The 19,666-nt window shown below is 36.7% G+C and overlaps 2 protein-coding genes across 5 annotated transcripts in view; one reads left to right on the forward strand and one right to left on the reverse strand.

The window, feature by feature from the left end:
• The window catches only part of kcc (solute carrier family 12 member kcc), a 414,959-nt gene that overhangs the window by 361,742 nt on the left and 33,551 nt on the right, over positions 1–19,666 (reverse strand). The gene's annotated exons all lie outside the window — the stretch shown is intronic.
• LOC141438395 (mediator of RNA polymerase II transcription subunit 1-like) lies at positions 621–2,756 on the forward strand. The gene is made up of 4 exons (XM_074102256.1): positions 621–635; positions 944–1,060; positions 1,782–1,920; positions 2,427–2,756. The coding sequence occupies exons 1-4, from the start codon at positions 621–623 to the stop codon at positions 2,675–2,677; spliced, it is 522 nt and encodes a 173-aa protein (XP_073958357.1). The 3' UTR covers positions 2,678–2,756.

Here is a 19,666-nt window from a genome sequence, read left to right on the forward strand (position 1 = left end):
AAACTATGTAGTGTGGCCCAGTTATTTTTTTATTTCAATCAAATGTCAGTCACAAGCTAAAAGTATCTGAAAAATGTTTCTGTTGTGGATTGCCTTTGTTGCAAAGAGGAAATTAATGTCTTCACTTCAAGATACTAGATAGTGCTGCGTGTATTAACCATTAAAATTATAAAAAGTCTTAAACACCAGGTAGGGCATATATGTCACTGCTATGACTATGACACATTAATTAAGTGTACAAAAAAGTGTGCCTGTGTGTAAGTGTGCCTCTATCATTAACTGACTCACCTAATACATATAAAATTACTATAGAAATTACAGTAAATGAGCATATTAGTTAGTATGGCATGTAATTATGAATTTGAAGTATAACTCCTAAAGGTATAGGTATCATTAATTTACTTCTGAATCATTGTTTTGTACTGTACATTTTCTTGTAGCGACAAGACAGCGAAACCCCTTTGTTATAGAAGAAAACCTAGGACCTGGAACTATATTGTTTGATGTACATGATATCTCATTCATCATATAACATTTGACAGTAAAAAAATGATTACAGCAAATGTAATTCCAAGTGTTTTAAAACTATATGGCTTCAGGTCTGAGACATTACACTAGAAATGACTCTTACCATTGTGAGTGCTCTCATCCATACTACTATTGTAAATGCCAAAGTAACTGTCTGTTCTGTTACCATTTCATGCTTAACCTGCTTAACCGATTTAGATAGCTTGATATTGTTTAGCCCTCATTAATATCATGAATTTTTTTACATCCTCACAGACTAAGGCTCAGGCAACAATAAGTACTTTATGAAGAAGAATTTCTTCAATAACAAAACTGGTGACTTCTAGGATTTAAGTACTGAATCTGTAAAAAAAAGTTATTATTGAGGTCAAGAAGTTAAAATAACATATTAAAGCTTTGTATTTTATTGTTTTAGATTGAGCAACAAAGCTGTGAAGAGCTTGTAGCATGTATATCCCGAGGAGACTTTGCAGACTTCACAGCTCAATTGGAAGGCCTTACTGCTGTATACCAACTGAATGCAGAGAAAAAAGTAAGCCTTTGTTTACGTAGCAAACAACATTTTCTCAAAAATGTCCATAAAAGTTGCCATTATTCTTTACATATCAGAAAGTTAAGTGCATAGTTTATGGTCAGCGAAAAATTAAAAAGTTAAAAAGATTGCAGGCGCGCTAGCCCGACAATAATAAATTAGCGCTTTGCAATCAGTCACAACTTTTTCAAAATGTTAAAAAGGCCATGGAAATGTTGGCTCAAGTTGTATACAGCCAAATCTAAAGGGCGGTATCAGATATTTTGTTGGCACTTCGGACTTTTTTTATTGGGTCTGAAACAGCTTGTGATGTTTTCGGTGGAAAAATACAGCTGCAGTTTATTTTTAATGAAAAAAGGCGGGAGAGCATAAGAAAAATAATTGGAATAAAATTAAATGTTATGATATATTTTGAGAAAAAGTTTAGTCTATTTCAGAATTATTCATCATTTTTGAGAAAAGCTTTATATTAGTCTCGGCTGGAACAGCAATTGCTCAAAAATTCCCTTTAATCGGCCCCAACTATTAAACTTTAAGTTATTAAATAGTTCTAGACTTGCTTTTTCTTTTTAGTTTACATTAAGTTTTATGAAGGCAGTGAGGTTTTGGTTTTCTAAGTTCATTTTGTACTATTATTATTTTTAAAATGTTGTAAAATCCAATATTTTCAAATTAATTACATACAGTCGCCTTATAATATATTTTTATTTACTGTTTATAGGTAAAGTGTAAAGCCTTCAGCGCACTTCAGAGCTTAGAAGAGGACATGTGTACTCTTCGGCAACTACAGAGCTTCATCAAAGATCCATGGGCGCAGGTGCATAAGAGCCCTATTGGCTTCCTACAGAAACGCCGGGGAGGTCAGTTCCAAAATATCTCTTTATATTTCAACAGAATATAACCTCTATACCTTAGCATTTAGCATTTACAGTTCTGTAGCACAGTGCACTAGCTAGCTACATTTCCTGATTACAGTCAAAGAAACTGAATCGCGTAGCAGGATGGAACCTTTGTGCCACTGATGCCATACTGGCTGACCTTCCATGCATCTGCCAAAGATATCATACCGAAATTGATTATACAAAAGTCCCACCCTGGTATGCCATTCAGGTTCCTGGACTGTACCATTTCGACTTAGTATTCTTAGGATCCTTTTTTTACAAGTTTTTTTTTCATATTTGTTAATTTAATTATCTTGCTATTGGTTTGCTTGCTATTAATTCCTTATTACTTAACTTACTTGCTTGTTGCTTAGTGGTCACGAAGTAGGGAGATTTTAGTTCATAATCTTCTCAATTCGAAATCAGTTCATGGCTGGGTGGTTCTGGCCAAGATCCTTTTATAATTTTATCTCTCATATTTTCAGGACACGCAATGCGCCTCACCTACTTCGTATCACCTTACGAACTCCTGGACAAAGACAAAGGACTTCAACCACTGACAGTTGAGCTGCTTACTCTAGGGAAGCCGTCGGGCTCAAGCGGCCTCGCTTCACTGGTTGCTCCGTCCCATACACTGATAGGCCATTCAGCTACTGTCCTTCTGGAAAGTTCTTCAGCTAACAAATTGCAGTTGGCACCAATTATTTCGAATGGCCAGAGATCAGGGAAAGGGTAAGCCATAATAATTTTGTTTAATCTATTTTTATGTAATTTTCAATTTTTATTTAAGATTAATGAAGCAACATGTCAATTTTGGTATTGCAAATTATTTCTAATTTTTGCGAGAAAATAAAAGATAGCTTTTACGACAGTAATCTATATGATATAACATGAATGAAGAAAAAACCTACTTATACATATATGGTGTACATTGTTTTGAACGTTAAAGAGACCAAAAAAATAACTTTGTGCGTTAAAACATTCTGTAAATCTGCCGCATTTCGCAATAAATTAAAAAAACTGAAATCGTGTGAGCCTGGATTCATCTATCTACGTAGTGAATGGCCGTAGGTCAATCCAACGTAAACCCAAATAAGAATGCGTACTGTAGCAAAGCTTACCCGAAATTCAATGAACCTCGGGCAAGCCCCACAACACAACACTTATGTGCAATGCACTATAAATGAAACGTATAATTTTGAGATATGATTAATAAAGATTTAATGTAAAAAAAATCAGCCGATGAAATAACAGAGTAGTATTAACGGGTTGTCATATTGTTTTGCCAAAAGATTACCGAAATCATGGAGGCCTTCGTGGGCTTTTAGAATTTTGAAAAATATAGTACAAAATATATATGGAATGGGCAAATAAACTATGCAAGTAGTTTTCGAAATTACTAAATAATTCGCGATACTTTAGACCAACACCAAGTAGGATCTTATGCGCATAAAATTCTATTAACAGTAGAAAAGAGTTCCGAACGTGTTTGCTTAAGACTACGATATAAAACTGAAGCGAAAAGTTAGAAAAACATAGAATACTTTTAAAAAAAATGTGAAACTACTGAAATTTAAAATAGTTCGCCGTTATAAGCCAAAAAAATAAAGTTTTTTGTAAGAAACTCCAAAAGTTTGTGACAATCTTCACGTGGTCTTTGTTGTTGGTGTGGAGCGGTTCCCCTGTCACTGGATGCAGGCAACAATCCCGACACCGAAGCGATGACAAATTATGCCCACAATCGTGTGCGGAGCGCAGTACGATGTCCACAAAATCCACACCGTAAGGTGGGAGCTGAAAAGATAAAAGAGACTAAGAATTCATTCAAACCATGAGCCCTACAAAACCTAAATTCGCTACAAAACAGAAAAAACTTACCCGAAACTGGCAAAACAGATCCGGCTTTTAATAAAAGGGAGGCGACTACGAGCCACCAGCTCGCAGCAGTTGGAGAAACAATCAATTCGCCAGGTTATAATAATTAACACTTTAGAACACCATTATAATTGTCACATAAAAGAAATCCAGGAATATTAACCAAAATATTAATCCAAGGCACTATTGCCAAAATCATCCACGGGAAAACACATTTGACAAACCAAATTTTCGCGTCCTCTGTTCCACGTTTCCAGGATACCAATTCAAACCTTTAAAAAAAATCAAGAAGTGAACCGCAACTAAACGACCAAAACGTATAAGCAAAAATAGGTTAACACTCAATTTCAAAAAGAAGGTTAGATTACATGCAGCAGAATTATGCTGCAGTTATCCCCCTACTAAAATAAAAAACTTTAAACCAACCAAAAGAATCAGACTGTATAATAATTCTAACCGAAAACCACCATACCGAAATTAACGCCTAAAGCTAAAATTTGAAGCATTAAATAAAAACTAAAACAACAAAACAAGAACGACGACAACCCTAATACTACCCTACCGTACAAACGATAAGTAAACCCTAAACCAAGTACGACGAAACTTAAAACGACTAGGTGACAACCCTAATGTGAAAGACAAACAGAAACCACGATAACACTGAGACTACCTTAGCCAAACGAAAAACTAACTTATTCACTAATATAGCAACCGCTAATATACAACCCGAAAGAGTCCACTAATCCTATTTGGTGTCAACAGAAACCAAGACTAAACCTAAAAGAAACCTACCTAAAAACTATACACCAGTGTAGAACTAATCACTGATTAGAGCAGCTTTACGACCCACTGCCTAACCGTTGATTGTCCCCACAACTATACCCCCAGCTAAAAACCTTTTTTACAACACTAAAAGCTAACTCACAAGACAACAAACCTAACACAGACAATAATTATCAGACAGAATCAATAATTAAATAACAAACTATAATACAACAAGGTCTAGATTCACTGAAACTCGACGAAAAGTCAAACAGCGATAGAATAAGTTTACAAACTACTATGTACACCCAAACACCTAGGCTCTAGACACCTTGCTAAAACGATAGGGGAACACGGAAACTACGTTCGAAATTTTTAAAAATTAATAAATTTGTTTCGACCACAAAAACAATTGAACTACGCCAGCCCATCGGCGTAGAACAGTGCAGGGCCGTAATTGGGTGTATCCTTTTTTACGCCTAGATCAAAGAAAATGTAAGTTGCATATATTGGACACAACTGATGAACACACAAACATACATAAAGATATAAAGTAGATATAAATTAAAAAAACTGAAACGTACAAAGGGTGTTCACAGATCTAAGGGGAGAATAATATACCTGAATCATAGTACCCAAAATGCACCAACACTGTTACAAAATTTTATAAAACGACATTATAATAACCTAAGAAAAATGTATGTCAGGGAGAAACTAACCGAATTGAACCCGCTAAAACAACAGGGCAGATAGAATGCCAAATTAGAATTTAGAAAAGGCCAATTTAGAAAACCGCAGAGGTAGTTCGAATTATTTCAAGATATCCTTGATGTGATACCTCCCAATACAGGGCGAGTCCATATCCGATAATTCGTAAACCTGTGGGGAAATAACGTTTGAAACACGACAACATATAAATCGTGGAGCGAATTTACCACCACCATGGGTATCTGGATTTGAACGAGAGAAATTTCTCCGCCATACAATATCGCCAACATTTAATCTAATAGAATTCCTACGCGAATTATAACGTCTGGCATTGCGCTGAAATCCTAAAACGAGAGCGTCTTCAACTTTAGCGTAAATCTCACGTAGAGTCATTAGATTAGTTGCACGTTCGTCCCGACTGTCAACTAAACTTGAGTCTCTAGTCTGAACGTTTGAACGTGGGTTAACCATATCGACTTCACGTCCGTATATTAGGAAATTAGGCGTATACCCTGTAGCTAAATTGATACAAGAGTTGAGATATAAGGCGACCTTAGGAAGACATCTAGCCCAAGAACGGCGATCGTTATCGACCAAGATACTTAACGCCACTACCACGGATTGATTGTAACGTTCAACAACGCTTGCGTTTGGACTATAATATGGTGTGAAGCAAGGTTCGGGTATACCGTATGATGCCAAAAATCTCCTGAAAGCAACACTCTGAAAAACACTGGCGTTATCGCATAAAACGTGAGCAGGCCTACCGTAACGCAGGAAAACCTCTGATTCTAACGCCGAAGAAATTGAGGCAGCGTCGAATCTTTTCAAGGGGACTAACCAAACAAACTTTGAAAAGACATCGACCATAGAAAGGATATAACGATAGCCATAGAATGCAACAGGGAGTGGGCCGATAAGGTCGATCGATAGTAAATCCATAGGAGCGGAAACTTGCCTTGGATATAACATCTGACCGCGTGGCTGGGTATTCGCAATCTTGTAAGCTTTACAAACAGCACAACCAGAAATAACTGATGAAATATCTCGAAACATATTAGGCCAGTAATATAATTCCCTAGCCTTGAGATAGGTCTTCATCACACCGGGATGGATATTAGGGAACGAATCATGTAACTCGTTGATCGCATCTGCTGTCTTCTCAGTAGGCAAAACAATACGCCACTGATTAGGTCTTAAAGGATTATCGACAGGCATCCTGCGTACAAGAACACCATCATTTATACTGTAAGCTTGAAACATTTGAGGAGTTTCTAAAACACCGCGATAAATTTTTCTATACCATTGATCTGAAGTAGAGTCCGGCCCTTGATCAAATGAAATAAGATTAATGTGCTGACGAGACAAAGCGTCCGGAACGACATTCAAAGTACCCGGTTTGTGTTGAACTTCGAAGTTATATTGAGATATAAGGGTTGCCCAACGTGCTAGTCGCCCAGTGGGGTTATCAAGGGTAAGTAACCACTTCAACGCTATATGGTCGGTCACAATGGTAAATTTCATACCATCGAGATATCCACGGAAATGTTTAATAGATTCTAAAACAGCGAGAAGTTCACGCTCAGTTGTGCTATAATTGCGCTCAGACTTTGTGAAGAGACGTGAATAATACGCAATTGGATGTTCAACGCCATCTAACGACTGTGCTAGTACTGAGCCAAGACCAACTGACGAAGCGTCGCATTGAAGAATAAAAGGCTTAGTGAAATCGGGACATGCCATAACGGGCGAATCCATCAGAGCCTTTTTGAGGTTGATAAACGCAGCAGAAGCAGCCTCATTCCAATCGATGATATCACGACCTTTTTTCTTCCCTAAAAGAGCAGTCATAGGAGCAATTATCGATGAAAAATTATTGACGAAGCGCCTATAATATGAGCACATTCCTATAAACGCACGAAGTGATTTGGCAGAAGTTGGGGTCGGATAATCCCTGATAGATTCTAGCTTCTTGGGGTCGGTTTGTAGACCATTCTCATTTACTATATAACCAAGATATCTGAGCTCTGGTTTACAAAATTCGCACTTTTTCAAGTTAACTGTGAGACCAGCTTGAGTAAGCCTTTCTAATACTTTACGTAACAAGCGGAGATGACTCTGGAAGTCACGAGAAACCAGGATCAGATCGTCTACATAGCCGAATACGAAGTCCTCAGATTCTGGAGTAAATTCAAAATTAACGATTTTATCAGTCAGCCTTTGCATTTCGGATGCGGCGTTGGTCAGCCCAAAGGGCATGCGCACGAACTCGAATAAACCGCGTTGCGGAACTATAAAAGCCGTCTTTTCGCAACTGGAACGATCCGCCAAGGGAATCTGCCAAAAGGCACTTCTAAAATCTAAGGAAGTCAAATATTTCGCTCCGCGTAAATTATCCAGAATTTCCTGAATGCGGGGTAAGGGATACGAGTCACGTACAGTTACAGCGTTTAATTTCCTACTGTCTACACAAAATCTCACGGAACCATCCTTCTTGGTTACCATGACCACTGGACTAGCCCACGGCGAATGGGACGGACGAATAACTCCCATCTCTAACATTTTATCAATCTCTTCATTGAGTAATTTGAGTTTAACAGGTGACGTAGGATAAGCGCGTTGTCGAATCGGTGATCCAACTGTTTCTATCTTATGAGAAAGCCAGGTGGTACATCCTAATCCCTTAACATCCGAAGATATCTCCTTGAACTCATCGATCACGGTTTGCAGTTGAGATTCTTGTTCAGATGACAAAGTACATCGTGGTTGAATGAAACGAACCTCGTTAACAGTTTGGGAATGACTGACTGTAACCGGCCGCGGAATGAACAAATCACCAGAAAATTCCTGTTCAAAAGCTCTACTTAATACGGACGTAAGACCAAATTTATTCCAAAATTCGATCCCTAAAATGAATAAAGTTGGTAAATTCCTACCAACCAGACATGAATGGAACACAATCGATCCATTAAAATGAATGGGAAGGTCTGCGCCACCCAGTATCTCAATCGGAGAATTATCCGCTGAAACCACAGACGGACGAATCTTCGTGCAAAAAGTGATACCTAAATCAGCCAAAAGCGAAACATCAACTAAAGAAGTTTGAGCTCCAGAATCTAACAATGCCTTAACACGCACGCCTGCAATATAAATCTCGACAAACAAACGGTTATCTTCAGAATCAGTAATAACAACGGGTGATACGGTTGGGCTAGACCGCACACCAGTTATTAGTTTTTTTGGGAAGACGGATTACAAGCAGCACAGTCACGAGTGATCACTCCCTCACGCTTGCAACGGAAGCAAATGGGTCCGGGATATTTTGGACACGCGCGATACTGGTGTCCGGCATCACTGCATTTCAAGCACAAAGGAGGAGATTGTTGTATCTGCACAGGTGCAACGTGTTTTGAAGAACTAGCTTGAGGCTGGAAAGTTTCAAAGTTCCCGGCAATCTGTAATAAAGAATCTAAATCATCTATCAAATTTGTTGCCAAACAAGGAAAATAGCGAGGATGTATCCCATACTTTACGATAAGGAAAAGACCGTCTTCACTAATTGGTGAAAGAAGCTTTGAATTCAGATCTCTCGCCTCAATGATGAAGTCTCGCATAGACTGGTTTCCCCTCTGCTTCAAACTACGTAATTCACGTTCCACCTTGAAGTCAAAGTCAACAACGTCGAACGTCTTCAAAAAGGCTGACTTAAGGCTTTCATAACTCAAAGCTGGATGCTTGATAGATCGGAAATATTTAAGAGCTGTATCGCTAAGTAATTCGTGAAAGCGACGCACGATGTACGAGGTAGGAGCACCGCGAGCCTCAGATTCTTCTTCAATCCGAAAGAAAAAATCGCGAACACAAGTATTACCTGAGAACTTTATTCCCCATTTCGTCAAAGACTCCTCCTTCACCATAGTACGCGTGACGAAATGTGGTGGCGTAGGTTCCCCCATAATTGAGTCGTGGAATTGTTCACCAGCTTCAGGATTTAGAATGCGCCGTCTCGGTTGAAGGATTGGAGAAGCCAGATTAGGTGTTTCGTGAATGGATTCAACAGCACTATCCCCTTCCATAATTAACAAACAGCAGAAATCCAGTAACTAATACAACCGCCAAATAGTAAAATAAAACAGAAAATACTACGTAACTACAGTTTTAAATAAGCGGAATTGTAACCTACTAAATGAACAATACAGGATTAAAAAGTTTAGGACTGAATAAAACGCATAAATGTGAACAATTATACAGTATTCTTATCACTTGATTACAATACAGAGTATATTCAATTGGACTGCGTGTGTAGCGTAGAACTTCGAACGTACCTAGTTGAGCGTGAAAGCGAACCAAGATCAAGGGTGGACTTGCAGTACTAAAACTATCACAGGTGGGGGAGTAAAAACATACCCTTTTAATATTAATCTGTAAAATAAGCAGAATCAATAAGCGAAAGCGCAGTCGAATGCGACTGCCATCCCCTACGACATAAAGAAAATAAAATTCAAACAATTTATAAATTTAACGATAAAATAATTTACCTTTTTATTCGGGCGCCAATTTTGTAGCGAAGCTTACCCAAAATTCAATGAACCTCGGGCAAGCCCCACAACACAACACTTATGTGCAATGCACTATAAATGAAACGTATAATTTTGAGATATGATTAATAAAGATTTAATGTAAAAAAAATCAGCCGATGAAATAACAGAGTAGTATTAACGGGTCGTCATATTGTTTTGCCAAAAGATTACCGAAATCATGGAGGCCTTCGTGGGCTTTTAGAATTTTGAAAAATATAGTACAAAATATATATGGAATGGGCAAATAAACTATGCAAGTAGTTTTCGAAATTACAAAATAATTCGCGATACTACACCAAGTAGAGTAGGATCTTATGCGCATAAAATTCTATTAACAGTAGAAAAGAGTTCCGAACGTGTTTGCTTAAGACTACGATATAAAACTGAAGCGACAAGTTAGAAAAACATAGAATACTTTTAAAAAAAATGTGATACTACTGAAATTTTAAAATAGTTCGCCGTTATAAGCCAAAAAATAAAGTTTTTGGTAAGAAACTCCAAAAGTTTGTGACAATCTTCACGTGGTCTTTGTTGTTGGTGTGGAGCGGTTCCCCTGTCACTGGATGCAGGCAACAATCCCGACACCGAAGCGATGACAAATTATGCCCACAATCGTGTGCGGAGCGCAGTACGATGTCCACAAAAATCCACACCGTAAGGTGGGAGCTGAAAAGATAAAAGAGACTAAGAATTCATTCAAACCATGAGCCCTAACAAAACCTAAATTCGCTACAAAACAGAAAAAACTTACCCGAAACTGGCAAAAACAGATCCGGCTTTTAATAAAAGGGAGGCGACTACGAGCCATCAGCTCGCAGCAGTTGGAGAAACAATCAATTCGCCAGGTTATAATAATTAACACTTTAGAACACCATTATAATTGTCACATAAAAGAAATCCCAGGAATATTAAACCAAAATATTAATCCAAGGCACTATTGCCAAAAATCATCCACGGGAAAACACATTTGACAAACCAAATTTTTGCGTCCTCTGTTCCACGTTTCCAGGATACCAATTCAAACCTTTAAAAAAAATCAAGAAGTGAAACGCAACTAAACGACCAAAACGTATAAGCAAAAATAGGTTAACACTCAATTTCAAAAAGAAGGTTAGATTACATGCAGCAGAATTATGCTGCAGTACCTGCAAATTTTGTTTAGTTTGGGACTAGGTCAGTTGGTGTCGAGTGTCGTATGACATTATTATTTAATATTATTTTTTACAGTTCGCCGTGAATGTTGCTGGTTGTATCCTTCGTTCTTGGTTTTTGTTTAATCTTGAGATTAGGTAAAGCACTGATGATATAAAGCTAATAAAAATAATAATGATTTGACAATATAAGATCGTCCACGTTCATTGAGATCTTTGTCGCGGTAGGTATCATCTAATTTACCCTAATAAAAACTTGGATGGTCTTAAAGGCTCATAACCTGTTGATAGAGAGTGTAGGTCAATGATAACTCTTCTGGCACTAAGCCAGATCAGAAAAGGTTCCCAACGGTAAAACATCTGCCTGAGGCTGCTACAAATTTGGCGAGCTACCAAGGAGCATGTATGAGTGTTAGTTTTGCAAACGTGTTGATAGCTAGACTAATAAACTGGTGTAATCTATACCCTTAAAAAAGAAACGAGGCTATCTGCCTGCCAGAGACTCAACATTTGGCAGATATGGCTTGAAATTTCATAGAGGTGCACTAAGAAGGAATTTTGCGATATGCCCACGGAATATAAAGCTTGGCATTTTTTTATTTATTTTTCCATAGAAGCAAAGCTGCGAGATAGAGCTATTCTATCTAAACATTATTATTTGGGATAGAAAAAAAAAACAATGCGGTCATGAAGTCCTAAAGTAGTAAAATAGAAAATTAATAATACTTTCTGAAAATTACTCGTTTTATTTCTACCTGTTAGCAGAATAACTTTTTCAATTAAATAAATAAATAAATATCATGGGACACTTGACACCACTTGACCTAGTGCTAAACTAAGCAAATCTTGTACTATGGACACTAGGCAACGGATAAATACATACTTAAATACATAATAAACATCCAAGACCCGAGAACAAATATTCGTATTATTCATACAAATATCTGGCCCGGCCGGGATTCGAACCCGGGACCTTAAGCTTCGTAGTCAGGTTCTCTAACCACTTGGCCATCCGGCTTTTCGGTTATCTTCAATAACCTTAATCAGCAGATTAATTTAAAATAATCCATTGCTAAAATTAGTTCTAAAACATCATAAAATCAAACTTCTTTGTTAAAGAAACTTCAAGATTCATCTTGATTTTATCCGAACTATAAAGTAGAATACTTAAATAATTAACGAAACCATTTACGGTTATAACTACTTGTAACACAATCTAGTCACTGAGCCGGCTCAATTGGACTTAATAAGGTTTTCGTTTGCTTGATCTTCCCACAAATTTGAAATTGCAATCGTGCCCAACTCGAGTGGGGCTGGTGAGTGGCGAGTGTCAGTTCCGATAAAATGGATGCTACATTTACGGAGTGGACGCCCTTAAGAGGCCAGCTTAAAGGGTCCGCATGTTTACCATCGGAATGCTTTCGGTATTTTTCTTTAAACTTGTTTCATTTAGGTTGTTTCTCCGCCCTCTTTTGTTTCTCTTTTCGACGGAATTTGTCCATTGCACAATTTGGTCTTCTTATGGAATGTATTTTGATCCCGTAACTTGAAGATATAGGCTTAGCATAGAATTTTAACTTTACTAAAACATAATATTGTTTTTATCTTTGTCCAATTCATTTATGAAACGAATTTAGCAAGCTAACGCCTGCTTCAATACATTATTTAGCAATATTTAATTAAAACTGTAAACTGTAAGTATTTTTAATCAGTATTTTGTTATTTTAATGACAGTGTTTAGTTTAATTCTTATTTTGTTTTATTGTTTGATTTAATTTTGTTTAATTGAATTTATTAAAATATTTAGTCTCACACTACCTTTATATTCTTGAAATGCATTTGAAAAAAACGTGATTTTGATTTCAATTTTAAATGTTATTCGGTTAGATGAAGTGGTGAAGTACGTAGGATATTCGCAACTAATGAGCGCAACGAGCCCAAGATTCGACTTATTAGTGCTGCCCCTTTAGACAAGGCTACATTCAGTGAAGCACTAGTATTTAGGAGTACATAATGTACTACATAAATGGGTAAAGAAGATGTACAACTTTGGAAATTTGAGCAGTTTTTTTGGAAGGTTTCCAATTAATTTGCTGTGAACAATGAGTTAAACAGAAATAAAGCAGATAAAGGTAACAAGGAGTATTTTTTCAAAAGAAAAGTTACTCATAGGGGCTAGCTGACACAGGAAGTGGCACAAAGAAACCGGAATCCTTTGAAATCACAAATGAATGGATCGCATTATTGTAAGTTATATACAACTTTAGGGGAGGTAGCAGTAACGAAATAAAGTGAACATAATAGTTATCCTTATTATCCTTAATGCCAGTTCGCACACCATTATTGGTCTTCAAATTGTGAAGATGAATTATGACGAGTTTTTTTTTCGTTTATTTCGCGCAGGAATAAATGGAAATGGTTCATCCTTATCGGTGAAGCTATTGTGCCATCATTTCATCTCTTATTTCAGCTGTTTAGAGGTCAAATTTTTGAATAATCCTTCCTTACTGGACTTCATTGTAAAAGAAAGTCCTCTACTCAATTTTAATTTCCAGCTATCTACGTACGTATCGAATTTCACTTGAATTCTCCCGACCGTTTTAGCGTGAAATAGTAATAACAACAAACGGGCAAACATACTTCCAAACTATGGCATTTTTAATTAAGTTCCTAAGGTGGAAAGAGTGTGAACACACTTATAGGAGACGCTGGACGACGGGGATATTATGCTATCGGTTAATTAAACTGTTTTTTCTAACAAAATCTTATTTGCACTCTTTTTAAGTCTATAAACACAGATGCGTGTATTTGTAGTAAGGTATAAATTCCTCTGTTAATATCACAGCACAATTAAAATATACCATTGCCAAGTACTGATAAAATACAATTGAACTTTTCCACCTAATTATATAACCAAGTAAATTCATTACATTCGAATCAAATGTTTGAGCCAATTGTGCAAACATTGCGTGCGTGGTTTATGTAAATGTTGTTTATAGACCCAGTACATTGCCTCGATTTTGTAACCGTAAAGGTAGACTCTTCGACTCGTACCAAAACCTTCCACGACATGGATCATGCAGACTGGTTTTTGATACTTCGTAAAGTCACATGACTTTAGATGAACTGGGTTTCAAAGACATTGTTATTAAGCCACGTGATTATGATGAAACTGCGTTTAAGTTGTATTAAAATGCGAAGTCTGGTTTGCCGGCGGTGGTTGGCATATAAAGGTGTAAATTTATATGACGTTTGACATCATTAGGTATACATGCAGCTGAGCTCAAATCCTCTAGACCTAGACCTACCTAAATGGTGTCAATCGGAGAATTATTGATAAATTACAACAACTACCTACATGGTGCAAGTAAATATAGTTTAGTCATGTTAGTAGGATACAACTTCAATGTGATATTCTATGTGTTTAAACTCACGATCCTCTGCTTAAGAAGCCGTAGCTCAAATCATTAGGCTACCCGGTTTTTTTTTAGATTACGATCTAAATTACCATGTAATCTTCACTTAGGTATACTATAAATTCGAATGTGCAGTTACGTTTATTTGTTTATTTGTTATGGTGCAATCAAATAATTAAATTTAAATCACATAGTTTATACTTCAGCCCAGAAATAGAGACAACTTGAACGATCCATAATTTATTTTTTGTTTTTTAGAGCATTTATAAAAGCGTGTTTTGCTAGTGTTTTTTAAACTATTAATTTATTTTATACTTTTTGGTCTTTGATAACGAAATATTTACACTATTCAATATATAATAGGTTTGTTATAACCTTGAAACCTGATCGTGTTCAAAGTCCATTACGTGGCCTTTCTCACAAGTGCAAACACGACTATGATGCGATATTCCAATATGGAATGCCAGTGCCTATCTTCCAGCTTCATCATTAATTGGACCTTGAAACCTAATCGTGGTCAAAGTTCATTACAAGACATTTCTAAGAAATCCAAAATAGCTATGATACGATTTTCCATCATGAAGTTCCAGTTCATATCTTCCGGCTCCATCATCAGATCAGTTCGACAGTACCGTATTGTCATCAGAACTATATACAGCTGCCAATTTTCATTACGCTACGACCCTTGGAAGATGGTTAAATTAGTTACCTTAGATTCCATTACATAGTTAGTTACATACAGGTCGACCTAATAAAAGCGTGTTAATACCAGTTCATATCTTCCGGCTCCATCATCAGATCAGTTCGACAGTACCGTATTGTCATCAGAACTATATACAGCTGCCAATTTTCATTACGCTACGACCCTTGGAAGATGGTTAAATTAGTTACCTTAGATTCCATTACATAGTTTGTTACATACAGGTCGACCTAATAAAAGCGTGTTAATACCAGTTCATATCTTCCGGCTCCATCATCAGATCAGTTCGACAGTACCTATTATTGTATTGTCATCAGAACTACATACAGCTGCCAATTTTCATTACGCTACGACCCTTGGAAGATGGTTAAATTAGTTACCTTAGATTCCATTACATAGTTAGTTACACACAGGTCGACCTAATAAAAGCGTGTTAATACCAGTTCATATCTTCCGACTCCATCATCAGATCAGTTCGATAGTACCTATTATTGTATTGTCATCAGAACTACATACAGGTGTCAATTTTCATTACGCTACGACCCTTGGAAGATGGTTAAATTAGTTACCTTAGATTCCATTACATAGTTAGTTACACACAGGTCGACCTAATAAAAGCGTGTTAAAAAACGGCCCAAGTCGCATCACTATGCTTTCACACTTAAATTAATCAACCAAGCGTAGATAGAAAGGTATGGAGATAATTTGAGGCTGAAAAGGGTGTAGGTTAGTTTTTATCACCGGAAATACCCGTGGGCATGCGATAAATGAATTCTTCGCGAACAAAGTCGCTCGCAACAACTAGTAACCATATTGTTATGTAATAATTGCAAGTAGGTATATATTGTAGAACTACAGTACAGTCGTTGTTATGCTATCAGCATTAAACGTGTACCTACTACGAATATGGCCCTTTAATAGCAATGGAAGCGTGAAGGTAGCATATAGGCCGGAAGAAAAAATAGATTTTTGGGTTTCTTATTCCAAAGGCAAATAAAGAACCCTTAGATTACTAACTGTCCGTGTGCCTGTCTGTAGATTTAGATACTTTATTTGGGAACGTGTGGAATGCGAATATTACCCTTGGAGTGGCAAGCGTACGGGTCCCGGCACACCCTTGTTTGGCAGACGACCGGCTCCCGGCACGCTGTCAAAAACCCTTGAGTGGCAAGCGACCGGCTCCCGGTCGTTAGCGGGTGACGTATTTCACTAACAAATATAAACTGGTAGACCTATATCTCGCTTGCTTATTCTTGCAGAATGCGTTCATAAATAGACAAGGATGGCATTTATTAACGGCCGCGGCAACATTACGGAAGAAATTTCGTTCTTATCGTTTACTCAAGTTTCACTGTGTGGCCGCTGCCGTGCGCTGGTATTTTGGAACCTCGTATTATACTATTATTTGATATTGAAAGACTATAAAGGGCTTTGTTTCGTAAATAATTAATATTTTACGAAATAAGTCAGTGTTTCCTAAGGTAATTGTTTTATTTTGTAATTATAGTTATTTAATACATGACTGAGAAAAATTTGGTTATCAGATATTTGATAATGAATAATAAAGTTCACAGAAATTGAAGGTCATTCATTGTTATTTAATTAGATATGCCATTTTATGCTAAACTATCACTGTAAGGCTTATCTATAAAATTAAAGTAGTTTTTTTTTGGTGATATTTTTAATAAAATTCGCGAATTCGCGAAATTAATTCGTAGGTCACTGCAGTCAAGAAAGATTTTTTCAAAATGGCCGCGCCGCTTGACAGTAAATTTTAAATATGGCGCTGCCATTCCACAGGATAATCAAATTTCATGCAATCAAAATATACTAAAAATTGAAAAGGTAAACTATTATAGCTTAATAGGTAAGCTTTACGAGTTTACGAGTGATAGTTAATCAAAACTTAGGTAATTTTAGAATATTTAACTCTACACTGAACTGGCACTCCCTTGTTTTCATTTGTGGTGCTAAGGGTGTTTCATTAAGTTTAAACTTGATAGCTTTACGCGTTCCCTAGAACATAGAGTCTTAAGATAAAGGCAAAGAGACGGACAATGAAGTTATCCTATTTCCTTTTGAGGTACGGAACCTTCAGAAAAATTAACAAAACTATCGAAATACTATTCCGATTGCTAACTGATTTAAGGAAAAACTAATTTTAGGCACACACAATTGTGGTCCACAATGAAGTCAAGTGTAAGGCCCTACACACACAAGGCTACGTAAATCATCGATACCCGACAATTTTTTTCACTAAACGACTACGGCAACACTTTGCGAATAGACGATAAAATGTTGCCGTAACAGTCAATTACTTGTAGGATTTAGCTGCTTTTGGAACGTCAGCGTCTCTTTTTCGTGCGTTTCATATATTTTACCACCACTTTTTTATAATCAGTGTTCCATACGTTTAGCTACACTTGGTACAAATTCTTAGGAAACTAGCTACTTTTATCAGCATGTCTAGATAATTTTATAAAAATTAAACGGCAACACTGATCGGTGACGCATGCCTATGTACGAACGTCCATGAGTGAGTTAGTTGCGTAGAGACCACAATCGTCAGGTATCAAGATTTGTATAGCTTTGTGTACGAGCCTAAGTGACCTTTGGAACATTGTTTTTTTTTTTTTTATTCGACTGGATGGCAAACGAGCAAGTGGGTCTCCTGATGGTAAGAGATCACCACCGCCCATAAACATCTGCAACACCAGATGATGATGATGAAATGGGGGGGGGGGGTTTCTGACATATATGGAAAAAGTTTAACAAGACCAGACACTTAGCATGGTGAGTTGTCAGTCATAGCTACTTTTACATGCTAACAAACCGTTGTAACAATGAATGGCGTTTAGGTTTGTTAATGTTTAAAACGACCCTGTTTAAAAGAAATACGTGTTACTATACTATAGATAACAAATACAGTGAATCTACCAAACTGAATCGCATATATAATTTTTTAAGTAATAAGTAAAAAGTGGCCCAGAATCGTGACTTAGTACTTAACCAAATTTATCGTCACTATTTTATTTATCACATTATTTATAATTACTTACATAAGTTTGTATACATAATACTATGGGTACGAGAGAGTAATTAATTATTTGTTAGATGAAGAGCTGCTGTAGTTTCATTATTACTATTTGTCAATTCAAAGAACAATACTTAAGATGGAGTATAATATAACTTACTCTCGTTGATACATTTAATCTGTTTTCTTTTACTATTCCCTATTTCGCTATACTCTTCACTTCCCTATTTCGTGGGAACTACCTATGCAATTTTTCGGGATAAAAAGTGCCCCGTGTCCTTGCGCAAGCCCCAATCTTTTTTATTAGAATCATATAATACAATACAATACATCATAATTAGAACGATTGGATTATACATTTTGGATAGATACATTTTACTGATCACGTCAGTCATGTATATAGGTAATTGCAAGGATGTTATTTATAACTTTGTTTAACACACCATAAAGGCGTCTATTGAATATTAATTGATTTGCGGTCCTGTTACAACAGACCTTTAGCTTTCACGTTCTTACATAATTAATGAGTCACCGCTACGCATTGTTCTAAAGTCTAAACACCACCGATATAGACATTTTGTACAGAAATAGACAGAATTAACTGTCAGTAACATTAATAGGCACATTTTTCCTTATACTTACTATTATGATGAAACTAAATTTACCTGCTCATTAATAATAGACCCCATACTGTAGTATCTGTTGTGTTGTTGTTGTTGTGGCAAGGGGTTTCGTCTCGATGTTTTAGAATGCATGGAGATAATTAGATACAACAGTATGGGGTCTATTATTAATGAGCAGGTAAATTTAGTTTCATCTCCCTTGCTACGGCTTGGATCTAATTTCAGCAATGGTAGTTAATAAAACATGCCTTGACAGTAAATAAATAAAAATCAAGGTAGTTTTGAAGGACGGTTAAAAAATTTATTAATAATTTGTGGGTAGTTTTGTTTCATAAAACGTATGTGGGTACTGGGAGAGTTACAGTGACAAGTTAAAACGGTGGTTGTGGTTCGTTAGTCTAACAACTGGTAGCATGGTGTACGGTTGGGTCACTCTGAAGATGAGCTCTGGTTGAGTTCGAAACGCGTCAGTGTAGTGTGGTGGTGGTGATAGATGGGTTTGTGTGATTTGTGTGTGTTCTTACAGTGTGGAGGTGGAGGAACTGCATGAACACGCATATTTTGCATAAGCTTAGCTATCATAAGGTCGCGGGTGAGCAAGGAAATTATTTTAGTTCATGAAAGAATTTATTTATTTAACATTATTGATTTAAATTTGTTTTATTTTCTATTCCGTTTAAAATCTTGATGAGAATTAAAACTGCAAGCATAAACAGTTACATACCATAGCTCCGCCTGATGGCGTACTTCAGTTGATAAGGATATCTGAAGGCAGTGCTAGTAGTTGTAGCCCCGCTTATTGAACTTCAATAACCTGCCTTATATGTACACACGTAATGTATGCATGATTCACTTCCATTTTGACACACCCTATTT

Source organism: Choristoneura fumiferana, chromosome 18 (assembly GCF_025370935.1).
Source record: "Choristoneura fumiferana chromosome 18, NRCan_CFum_1, whole genome shotgun sequence".
Taxonomy (NCBI): Eukaryota; Metazoa; Arthropoda; class Insecta; order Lepidoptera; family Tortricidae; genus Choristoneura; species Choristoneura fumiferana.

What these genes read in the sequence shown, in the direction of transcription:
- LOC141438395 (XM_074102256.1), top strand. An exon ending in AACTGAATGCAGAGAAAAAA is followed by an intron (nt 1,061 to 1,781) that starts GTAAGCCTTTGT and finishes TACTGTTTATAG; the next exon opens with GTAAAGTGTAAAGCCTTCAG. An exon ending in CCTACAGAAACGCCGGGGAG is followed by an intron (nt 1,921 to 2,426) that starts GTCAGTTCCAAA and finishes TCATATTTTCAG; the next exon opens with GACACGCAATGCGCCTCACC.